Genomic DNA, 12739 nt, shown 5'->3' on the forward strand with positions numbered 1-12739 from the left:
GCGTAGCACCGGGTAAATACTTGTTATTAAATAGTTCAAAAGCATGAATATAATTTATTCAAAAGCATAAATATAATTTATAGCAATAGTTTTTGTAAAATTATTAACCCCGCAAGTGCGGGCAAAAAACCTAGTTATCTTTATTTTCAAGTTTAAATATCTGGATCTAATATTTAAAAGTATATTAAAATTTCTATTTATTAGTAATAATTTTAATATATTTAAATTTATACATATTTTATAATATTATATAAATAATTTCATAATTCAGAAATTATTTTAATTATTTTTATAAGCTTTTATGGATTTGAATTTGGATAATCACAAATACTTTAATGTTTCGAGTATATCCAAAAATCACAAATCAAGAGTTAGATAAAAAAAACAATGATTTTGTGGATCTGGATTCATACGTTTATTTTCACTATAATAGAATAAAATATAAATTTATTCCACAAATAAAAGAATATTTTATTATTTCTTTATTTTTACACTAAAGAAAATAAAATTGGAATAAAACTCAAATTTTATTATAGAATTATTCATTTTCAAAGAAAAATTGTAGTGATACATTCTTAATAGATTAAAATGGTTTTGAATTGAACAACAATTTCAGATAAAATGATATGTTTCAAAATATAAAATAGCATTTTAAATCATTATTTCATCAAAATTTCAAATATTTTAACTAAAAACAAAAACTTTTGGGTGATGCAATGTAAGCTATAAATAGATGAACACTATGCAAACAAGGCCGACTAATATAGGGATCAGGATCAGGATCAGTTAATATAGGGAGACAAAGGGTGCGACCGCCCGAGTTTAAATCTGTGTTCCTCCGTATTTTGATAATTAAGGGGCCCAATTTATTTTACATATACATATTTTATATAGAAAAACTAAATATTTATTAAATTTGGTTGAAAAGGGACCCTAAAATATTTTACATTTATATAATTTATTATCACAAATTTTATAAAGATGTTGATGATAAAAACTGTAAATATATTTTAATTATAAAGTAATTTTCCTAAAAGTAGTACTATGAATGTGGTATTGTGACAATTTCCCTAATACCATCCTTAAATTTATATTATATTTACTTTAGTAATGTTCAAATATTATATAAATATTATATTATATTTGGTTTAGTAATATTAAATCGACTCTACTGTAAATATATGTCACATAAGATAGAATGAATCATCAATCTTTTAAGATAAATTTCTTGTCAAAATCAAACTCACTGATTGTGATAATTTCAAAATGTAAGGCCCATATTAAGAAATTAGCCCGGTTTTGATGTTATGAGTGATTCAAATTTATTAATAACTAAAAAATTGTAATTTGGTCCAAACATTTGTAAAACAGTAATATCATCAAAAGTCATCTATTCTATGAATACAAATATGAAAAAAAAATCTACACTTAGAATGGATCAAACTTTAGTTTGTAATAGAACCCGAGATCTGAACCAAACATTAAACAAAATAACTGGATCGTGTAGAACAATAGTTTGGATCATCTATTATCCGAATCTGACTAGAAGCCAAATGATTTTTTTTTTTTAAATATACAAAATATGAAGAAAAAAAATCTAAGTAAATATCTTTTAGTACCAAAATAAGTTCTTGAAATCTAAAAAGTAACTTATATTTAGTTTCATGTTTCTTTTGATCTGATCTCTCAAACAGTCAACCCGAACATTACTTCGAATCCAAACTGAGTTTGAATCCAAAATACGTGTTTAGTAGGGTTATAAAACATATCCAAATTGTATTATTAATCGAATTCGATCCAAACATATATAAAACCAAATGGAGCCCAAAAAAATTAATCCGAAAATCTAAAAACATAGAGTTACAAAAATATCTTAATTGAAGGATTATTAATCGAAATCGATCCAAACATATATACAACCCAAATAGAGCCATAGACTTGAATCCTAAAATCTAAAAAAAATGATCTAAATCTAATTAGGTATCTGAATGTTCATGCCTAATTATTAACTCCAAGCATGATGAGCAAAAACCTCTGATAATAATATATCATAGACAATTTTAGTTTGTTAACAAGACAATAATAACTTTTTGGGATATACTTCTTTTTGTGCATAAAGCTAAGTTATAAATAACTTTTGCCTAACTGTTTACTATATCTGCAACTTTCTAACAATTGCAAAAAATTTCTTGATCGCTAATATCAACTTCTATTCTTGACTTTATTTTGTTAATGTGTTAATCACTCTATATAAACACATTGTCACGGATATTGATTCCTAACATTACTAGAAAAAAAAGCAGAAAGTAGAGAAACAAGAATGGCTGCGAATCTAAGGAACAATGCTTTCTTGTCTTCTCTCATGTTGATTCTCTTGATTGGTTCCTCGTACGCAATCACAAGCTCAGAGATGAGCACAATTTGTGACAAAACTTTGGACCGAGCTTTCTGTCTTAAATTCCTCAATTCGAAATCCGCATCTCCTAATATTCAAGCCTTGGCAAAAACCACACTAGATGCCACACAAGCAAGAGCAACACAAACATCCAAAAGGCTCCAATCTATTATTGATGGAGGCGTCGACCCACGATCCAAGTTAGCTTACAGGTCATGCATGGATGAATACGAGAACACCATTGAAAACCTCGAGGAAGCTGTTGAGCATTTGGCATCTGGCGATGGCTTCGGGATGAATATGAAAGTTTCAGCTGCTTTGGATGGAGCTGATACATGTCTAGATGATGTGAAGAGACTGAGATCTGTAGATGCTTCTGTTGTGAATAACAGTAAGGGAATCAAGAAACTCTGTGGTATTGCTCTTGTTATCTCTAACATGTTACCACGTAGATCTTAATTTGGAACAATCATCATGTGTTTGCACTGATTAAACTGTATTGTTGGTAAGATGTCACTTGAATTATTATACTAAATATTAAAAGAAAGTAATCTCACGCATTTCATTTCAACATTTATTTTCCTTTAATGAATGTCCTTTTCATCATTTCGTCCAAGCGTAGCTTGTACCAATACATACCCAGCTTAGCATGAAAATTAACTACAACTGGATAATATGAACCAAGATTAAGAATAGACTACGATTTAGTTTTGGTTCCAATGAGTGAAAACATCATCTTAAATGTTGACACTTGACTAATGATGTTGAATTCGGAAACTTTTGATTAAATAGAAGCGATAACTCAGGGATTATAAGAATTAGCAGATCGTCAACGAACTTCTGAATACCAATTGTAAATGAGAAGAACAGATCGGGACATAACGTTTAGTCTAGCAACAATTACATCAAAATGCTATTAACTTGAAATGTTAAATTGGTACATAAGTGACCACGAATGTTTGGAATCCATATTATGTAAGGAGATATTAATTATGTTAATTTAAATTGAAGATACAAAATTGGTCGCTTATAAACTTTGAATTACCTCAGCACCCCAGACTCGGCCTACAATATCTTCACCACCACTGTTAGTGTTGTGAAGAAACGAAGAAAATGAAGTTGCGTAGCAAAATTTTATGTTATTCGTCATAGAAGATATCAGCTCTTATAGTATGAGCTGATTCTGATTTATGTAACAAACAAATAACCGAAAAAACTAAACCAATAAATTGGAGATGTCAAGTTGGGTTAAATTCCAATTCTAAGTTGCATAAACAACTAGGAGTGTTTTAGTTATTTTTGCCACATGAAAGAAGGTGTCAACATTATATGTTCACTCTTGTTGTGTGTAAATTTTAGCCACCATAAGGTACTTATACCTTTCTAAGTTCTCATATGCATTAACCTATACTTTATATACCCATTTGCATCCAATGGCATGCTTGTCTGGAATGTGTTAGTTGTTTCCAGAGCAATGAGTTCCTCATTCATTGCCATTAATCACTCATAAACTTCTTAGCTTGAGTGAAGGATGTAGGCTCTAGATGGCAACTGCGCAAATATATGTTATGTATTCATCAGAATATTATTAAGGGACATATATGCAAACAAAAGATATGGAAAATATTTATCTGATTCAAAGATATTGCAATAGTCGTGTTGAATTTTGCCATGCTTATAAAACCTAGTCTTTCCATGTCCACCACTATGTTCAAAACCTAGTATATCAAATGTTTCAGCAGATATCAAGCTCCTTCTTAATTCTGGAATATACATGACATTCATGAGTGTCTTAATGAACCTACATAAGCTTTGATGTTGATCATACTAATACCTTCCACTGCTACCGTGTAGTCATTACCAAGTAGTACTTGTCTTGAAGCCAACCCTTGAAACGTGTGAAACCAATACCTCCTAGAAGTAATATGGTAAGAGCATCCAGAATCAGTAACCTACTTATCAAGATGCCACTTATCTGATACCGACAATGCATTAACCATTGATTCAGGATCTATTACAACAACTGCTTCAACTTCTTCTTCTCTACCATACTTCTTCTTGTATGCAATGAAGTCTCTTTTGGTGTGTCCATGTTTCTTGCAGAACCAACAAGTTATCCTAGACCTTGAGCTTGATCTACACTTTCCCTTATCAATTCTCACATGATCTTTCTTCTTAGTCCTCCCTCTAGAATAATATCCTTCGCCATCATAATGTGAAGCCCTAGAGGTCTTAAGATCATGATATTTAGACCTTGTTGCACTTGTCACCTCTTCCAAAGACAAAGTATCCTTGCCGTACTTAAGTGTTTCCTTGAGAGAGTTGAACCGTGAAGGTAGTGAATTTAGGAGCCGAATTGCGTGCACCTCCTCTAGCACAGTTACATTCACGCTAGATAGATAAGAGATAATCTTCAAGAAGTCATCGATATTCTCATCCATTGTCCGAGTGTCAACCACCTTGAACGTATAAAACTTGTGCTGCAAGTGAATCCTATTCGGTAGAGCCTCAGAAAGATATAACCTCTCCAGTGTATACAATGTAGAAGCGGATGATGTACATAACTCGATCTTCATTAACACATGATCTGCCACACTGAGAATGATCAGATTCATTGCCTTCTTAGAAGATGTATTGGGATGACACCTAAGCAAGATCCTTTTATAATTAATATAAAATTAAGGTTACAACTATTTAAAAGATCTTCAAATAATATATATGGGATTTCCATAACTCTATGAAAGTAATATTTTTAAAAATACCATCAACTTTCATAACACCAAAAAGTGATATTTTCTTTTTCTAATACGACGTCTTTGTCTTGGTTTAAGTTATGCGATCTTGTTTGATTTCCATCACTAAATTGTGACGAAATCCCTAACAGATTTCTTGATGTAGTCTTTGACGAATCTCAACGGTGAAAGCTGCATCACATATAAGAATTAAAAAAATGAATATCATATGCTCTGTTCCTCTAGCAACACTGCTTTACTTGTGATAAACAAATTTAAGAGGAGAACAAATCAGAAAGGAATTATGAAACAGAGACCTATGAGAGAAAAATAAAACAAGAAGAAAAAGATTGTTGGATACTTCAAATTTTAAGTACTGTAGAAAGAACTATATTCAAGCCTCGTGTGCTCATTGGTAGGCCTCCAAAAAAAAGAAAGAGTAACAGTTTTTTTTTGTCAAAGAAAAAGTAACATATTAGTACTAGGAATTTCCAAAGAGACAAAGATCATTTCCTCATGTATGATTGTATCTCCACGCCAGACACACACACCAAACAAACAAAACGGTTACAAATAAATAATACTAACCTGCACAAATCATTTTGTCATTTTGTTATTTTTCGCTGCCATTGTTCTCTCTGTCGATTTTCTTCTCTCAGCCATAAATTTTTCATCAGTCTCCTACTACTCTAAACCATAGATCAAGTTCCACTAAAGAAGAGGAAGTGTCTTATGAGTATATCGATTCATAGATCTTAATTTCACATCAAATCCTGAAGAGAAGTTAGGTTTTGAATTAGGTTTTGGTAGTTAAGGATTCGATTAGGTTTGGTAGTCAAGGATTCGATTAGGTTCTCATGTTCAAGGATTCGAGTGGTTAAGGATTCGATTAGATTTTGGTAGAGAAGGATTGGATTAGGTTTCATTGGTGACGAATTAGACTATGTTTTGGTGGTGAGGGATTCGATCAGGTTTTGAAGATGTTATCAATGGCGTTTCGCGCTTAGATTAGCTTTTCGGTCACTGAGGAGACTAAAAACCCACTGCACAACGTATGCACACATGTCTTCGAATTTTCTGGGAGATTAGTATTGACCGTTGATGACCTCTCTGAAGACGTCTACATTACATCGTGTAAGGTTGCTCAGGTATAAACAACCTAATCAAAATTTTTGCTCTAGTTTCTGGTTATATAAAACTAGTGAGATGAAGATAGTACTACTGATGAATGTTTTCTCAACTTTCTTACAGTCTTGGTCTTTGAACAGGTCTCTCTATCTTGACTTGGTGCTAAAGCAAAACCTCGTTTTTGACTCCTTGTCGTGGATTTGCTCTTACTTATGCGTGTAGGAGCCAAAGCAATTCAACGAGTCGTTGAATCACCTATGAGTTACCTATGAACTAAGGTTCTCTCATTTTATTAACCATTTCAGGTCGAAGAAGATCATCACATCGATTCTCAAATCAAAAGCAGCATACAGGTTTGTAGACAAGATCTTTGATTTGTGTATATTTGTGTTCAGTTGTATCTGAATGTTGGTTTTAAGCAATGATGTGTTGGACGAGGAGGCAGGGGATATCACCGTCAAACAAGAGCTAACAAACGTCTTCACTACAATCTCATCAAGTCATTATAACCGTATTTTTCAAAACGATGATGGTTTTGCCTTTTTTTCAGGACTTTTTCCACAAATTTGCTATTGCTATCATTGCTTATTTCAGACCTGACCTTATTTTAACATCGTATATTACTTGATTATAATTATTTGTTATATTTTAGATAATCATGATTCTTAAATAGTTTAGGTTTTTATTATTAATTAAGATAAGATTTTTCTCCCTTCCAATTGTGAAATCATAATTTGCAATGATGGAAAGGTGAGTTGAATAGTGGAAAAAGTAGGTGTAAAATTATTTAGATAACCTTTTTTGTTGAGGTAAATTACTCTAAATTGATAAGGTAGGTTTATAGGCTAGGTTTAGATTAGGACACCCTATTATGATTTGGTTAAGATTTTGTAAGCAATATATAATTGGTGTATGTATAGATATAATATTGGGTTTAATCCCAAACACAAAACAATTAAAAATATTTTTTTTTCTTTCTTTTCATGTTTCTCGCATTCTTTCACAACTTTCTTCGTCTCTTTCTTCTCTTAAATATAAATCTCAAATGTTTCGAATTTTAATTTACATAAGAAAAATGAGTGTTTTACTACAAAATCCCAGCTAAATTGAACTTAGTGTTTATCGTTTAAGTAAGACATCTCATAGCCAGTTACTTCATGTGTTACACATATTTTATTTACCAATCTGTAAATATATGAGGCTAAAAGAATTTGTATTGAAAATTAATTTAGGGAAGTTTTCACAAATTATTTGTGTTATTAGTTATTACTAGAATGACTCATATCTTTCAAAAATTATTAGAATGTTTATATGGTCTAAATTTCCCCTGCTCCTATTTATAAGAAAAAAAAACATTACCAAACTGGCCTTAGCATTTGATTGTTGGCAGATTTATTTTTGAAATAAGTCCGTAAATAAAATCTGGTGAGAAACAAAAATCTATCACTAAAGTAGTGTCTAAGAAGTCATATTTGTTTCCACGGCAGAATTTGTAGTCAGATTTAATATAAGTGGTAGATTTTTTTGTTCAACTTTTTTTTCTTCAACTTATTTTCTTATGTTCGACTTATTTTCATATGGCAGATTTTTGTGTTCAACTTTATTTTTTTGTGTTCGACTTATTTTCATATGGCAGATTTTTGTGTTCAACTTATTTTTTTATGTTCGGCTTATTTTCTTAAGGCAGACTTACATATCGGACTTAAATTTATGGAAAACGTTTTAATTTATGAGGTGGCAGATTTTTTGACGAAAATCTAGGTTTGTGTAAACCAAACTTAATTTAATGTTGAATCAAACCTGGTTTTGTCTTGATTTCAATTCAAGTTTATTTTTAGTGTAACTAAAATCAAAATTAAGTATAATTTTTTTCTCTTTCGTCCAACTTTTCTTCTTTATGAAGTTGTCTCCTTTAACGGTTGTTTTATCACTTGTTGCAATTGCTTAGAAAAAACATGGATCACATCATTTTCGTCTGTGGAAAATGTAAACTTGAAAGAAATAAGTGATTATTTGAAGCGGACAACAATAGAAATAAGTGATTATTTGAAGCAGACAACGATAGGTAGTATTACTTGCAGCTAACGAGGAAATTAGATATGAGGAATTATGCCACAGTTCTAAAGACACGAGAAAGAGATTCACCATGTGACGATCAAGAGAACTCCCATGCAAATTTTAGCCCGTTCATACACTAATCATTCATTTATATAAAAGTACAAAGTTTTTTCTTATAATAAAACAATGTCTATCATCCGGATTGTGTGAGGGACCGTGGCAAGAGAATTAACGACAGAGATACATTCATAAAAATATGAAAGCTAATTATAATAATCTTGACAAAGGCTAAATCCATTACTTAATCGATCAGCATATGCATGTTTGTGTACACACATACACATCTTTATATAGAGATTTTAAGTCACTTGGAGACCACCGAGGAAGGAACATTGCTTTCGGGCGTGGTCAGGTGTAAACTTGGACAACAGCTCTAAACACTTTAATAATATCTTTTTTTTATAGTAACAATGGAAACTAAACAAATACGTGTTCTCTTTCTATATATTTGGCAAACCTTGAGGTTTAAAGTTGAAGAGAGGGACGACATTACGTAAACGTGTGTTGGGATCACGTAGCTCATCCAAGAACGGGTGAACTATTACCTCCATCTACAACCAACAAGTTATCGAATCAAACAATTATAGTATTGCATATGTGACGTGAAAAAAGTATATACTGATTTCTTGGTAAGTAAGCACACAATCAAAATGGTAAATTTCAATCAATGACCAAGTTGAAGTACCTTAATAATCTCGACTAGTTAGTTGGTCGACTCCACTCTCACCTGGAAACAGAGGCTACCCAGCCAAAGTTTTGTAAAACTTTAGAGACATTATTCAACGATTCACAAAGGATAAAAAATTGTGGACAATCAAAGTACCTGGCCAAGGAGCAATTCAGCAAGAACACACCCTGCAGACCATATGTCAATAGCTGTTGTGTATTCTGTAACTCCAAATATAAGTTCAGGTGCTCTGTAGTAACGAGAGCAGATATATGAGATGTTTGGTTCGCCTTTCACCTGTTACAAAGCGTCAACGCTAAAAAGGTTACGTTCAGTATAAAAACAGCGTATAGTTTATTGCATATGAAAAAACAAAATAAACATAACTCTTATTCGTCATAGATGCTATATCAGAACTTTAGCGCTACCAAAGTCGCAAAGCTTCACCTGATGTGTATAAAGATTAACCTACGAGAAGCACAAAGATTTCATATTCAACCAAACAATACATGTTAAGAACATTTAATAGCAACTTAGAATTGCAAAGATTTAGGAGTTACAGTTTCAAGTTTCAGTTATGGTCGATTCAAATCCGGATTTGACAGAGGTGATATTGGACTTAGGGTTGATTCCTATTGTACGAGGGCGAGCTGGGGTGTAGGTGACGAAATGGAAGGCGGATGTGACGAAGTAGAAGTCGTCAGAGAAGTGAGAAAAAAGGACTGATTTGCTTTCATAGCCTTCGTGACTACAACCATCTTAACGAAGGGGATTTGTTTTGGGAAATAATTAAACATTTTCCTATTAATAAATTTCAGTGGCAATTTTATAAATAATAAAAGTAAGGTTGGTTTTTTGGTATTTTCATTTACCTTATGAATTATTATAGTAAATACAAAATTTGATGAGTTACTAGAGAAAATCTGCGCGTACTCTACACGTAGGAATGTTCAATATGATAAAACCGAACCGTACCAAACCGAACCGAACCGAAATAGACAATATGGTTTGGTTTTGGTATATACCATATAAACCGAATTGATATAATTTTATAAAAACTGTAGGATTTGGATATGGTTTGGTATATAACCGATTAAACCGAATAAACCGAACAAAACCGATTAAAAGTAGAAATACGTAAATATGTATCTATTTTATAACAATACATGAAAATCTATTTGTTACATAAGTTAAATTTGTGTTAATAACTATTACTATAATTTTATAGTAATAAAGAGCCTTAATTTGTAAAACACTTGAACTATAATTAAATAACAATACATTGCAATTCAGACATCTTATTTTCTAAGTCTTATTTTGATCTTTTTGCTTTATTTTAGTTTTCACTAAATTAATATGAAGATTATAAATTTGATGGACAATAATTAATGGAAAATTTTTACAACTTTTTTCTTATCTGTAAACAAACAGAGTTTCGTGTTCAATTGAAAAAACATGACTTTAATGAACAATAAATAGGGAAGAGTGAAAAAACTTTTCTTTCATATTTTTATTTTGATTCATATTTTTATTTTCAAAATTTCAATCTTTAATTTTAGTTATAGATTTGATTATTTTATTTGATGGTAGAAGCATTTTTACTTTTTTGTTCATTTATTTGAACATGTAATATATTTTAAATAAATGACTATGTTGACAATATGACTCTAAAATTCATATAATATGATCTCAAACTAAATAATTATATTTTTTGGTATAAAACCGAATAAACCGAAAACCGACGGTATATAAACCGAACCGAACCGAAATAAATATGGATTTAGAATGGTAGTTATATTTTACTAACTGAAATACCGAAAACCGAAAAAAACCGAACCGAAACCGAACCGATATCCGGATTGAACACCCCTATCTACATGTAATGTATCAATATATATTTTGTAAACTATAGTTGTCTATACAGTACAACAAAGTAGCAGAGAATGACATTACAGTATCCGTGTGTTTTAATGGATATTTATGTTTTCTTTCGTTCTTTACATTTAAATTGTTTTGGCATAATTTTATGATCTTTATAAGGATGAAATCACAATTCATATGATTAATATAGAATTCAATGGTCTATGATTAGTGGGGTTATGGGTATATTTCCTATGAATGGTCTAGACTATTTTTATTTCCTAATAATGAATTTATACAGAATATATACCTAAATTTGTTAAACTTATTAAAAAAATATGTAATACTTGAATCAATACTATTAAAAGGAAAGGAGTTTTAATAAATCTACTTATGCAAAGTTGTTAGACGTATTCATTTTTAGTGTCACCTTTTTATATACAACCAAAATGCATAACTTTATTACCCTCACACGACATAATTTTGAACACCCACCGGTTTATATCAACCAAAAATTAAGTATATACAATTACTTTTATCAAACCTATGCGATTGATATTTCATATTCACATTTTATCAACGAGATCAAATGTTCCAATACAAAAGGGTCATGTGTCCACCATATCTGTCTCATCCTCCTCCATTAAAGCATCAAGTGCTTTGCAGTGAGGCATCAATGTGATGTTTAATATATTTTTTTTTATATCAAACGTTTATTCCATACACACATTTTATTCAATGAGATCAAATAATTTTCAGAGGGGGCATGAATAAAGTAATCTTATATTCCATCTCTTCCATTATATAGAGCATCAAGTTATTAACAGATATGCATCAGTGTCCAATTTAATATATCAAAACAATTTTATACATTCATTTATTTATCACTTATTCGATTCATATTAATAACTTAGTTATAAGAACTAAGATTGTAATTTTCGTCACATTTACTGAATTACAAATACAAAACCAAACCCTATAACAGAAATAATAAACAAATATTTTATACTTTAATATTGAATTTTTTTGGAATCATAAATATATGCACGTTTTTAGATTGTGTATTATACACGATTTTAAAAATAATTGATGTTGATATATTTGTATCTTAATAGTTTTACATAATTATCGTCAAATTTTATAGAAAATGTAATCTAAAAATTCTTTTAAGATCTATTATTAGTAACAACCAAGATATTTAAAATTTTATACCCTGATTTTCGATGGTCTATACCATTTCTCCCCTAATATTATAAATAGACCTTCATTATTTAAAATTTATAAGATATATGATTTATCTATATTATTAAAAGAGAAAGATTCTTAATAAATCTACTTATGAATGGTTATTGCATCCTTTCATTTTTTAGTCTAACCTATAATATAAAACAAAATATCATAACATGCTTTTATCATAGCAACAACTTAAAACTTATTACATTTTAATAAATAATCCACAATTTCCAACAATTATTATAACGACAATTGTTATCATTTTACATTTAGCAACCCACATTATTTCAATCACACGAATGTACAAGATATCTTGATTTTAAAACATTTAATTTAAACTCTTGACTTTTGCAAATTTGATTGAAAATATATCAGATTTTTCATATGTTAGTTTAGTTATACCAACATCCTTTAATATTTCTATATTATATCAAAGGAGAAAAAATGTTTCGAAACATGGGGTTCATGTTTTAATACGTGGGTTTGGGTTCTTCGGATCCTAAACGTTTGACATAATTAAATATTTTAAAATTTATAGTTTAAGTTAGGATTGATTCTTTTTGGTTCCGGATTGTTCAGACTCATAATTCAAATATCTGTAAAATA

At 30.3% G+C, this 12739-nt stretch overlaps 1 protein-coding gene and 1 long non-coding RNA gene across 2 annotated transcripts; one reads left to right on the forward strand and one right to left on the reverse strand.

Annotated features, from left to right (window-relative positions):
- The first annotated feature begins 2261 nt into the window (after positions 1 to 2261).
- On the forward strand, positions 2262 to 2968 carry LOC106345537 (pectinesterase inhibitor 1-like). The gene has a single exon (XM_013784732.3). It carries the CDS (start codon positions 2321 to 2323, stop codon positions 2852 to 2854), a length of 534 nt encoding a protein of 177 aa, XP_013640186.1. The 5' UTR covers positions 2262 to 2320; the 3' UTR covers positions 2855 to 2968.
- A 1809-nt stretch (positions 2969 to 4777) lies between these two features.
- LOC111209851 lies at positions 4778 to 10024 on the reverse strand. Its single transcript, XR_002661254.2, has 3 exons — positions 9197 to 10024; positions 9059 to 9113; positions 4778 to 8924 (listed from the first exon to the last, which is right to left on the reverse strand). It is a non-coding gene; the product is annotated as an uncharacterized LOC111209851 (long non-coding RNA).
- Between the last annotated feature and the right edge of the window lie 2715 nt (positions 10025 to 12739).

The sequence above is a fragment of the Brassica napus genome, chromosome C8, assembly GCF_020379485.1.
Source record: "Brassica napus cultivar Da-Ae chromosome C8, Da-Ae, whole genome shotgun sequence".
Lineage (NCBI taxonomy): Eukaryota > Viridiplantae > Streptophyta > Magnoliopsida > Brassicales > Brassicaceae > Brassica > Brassica napus.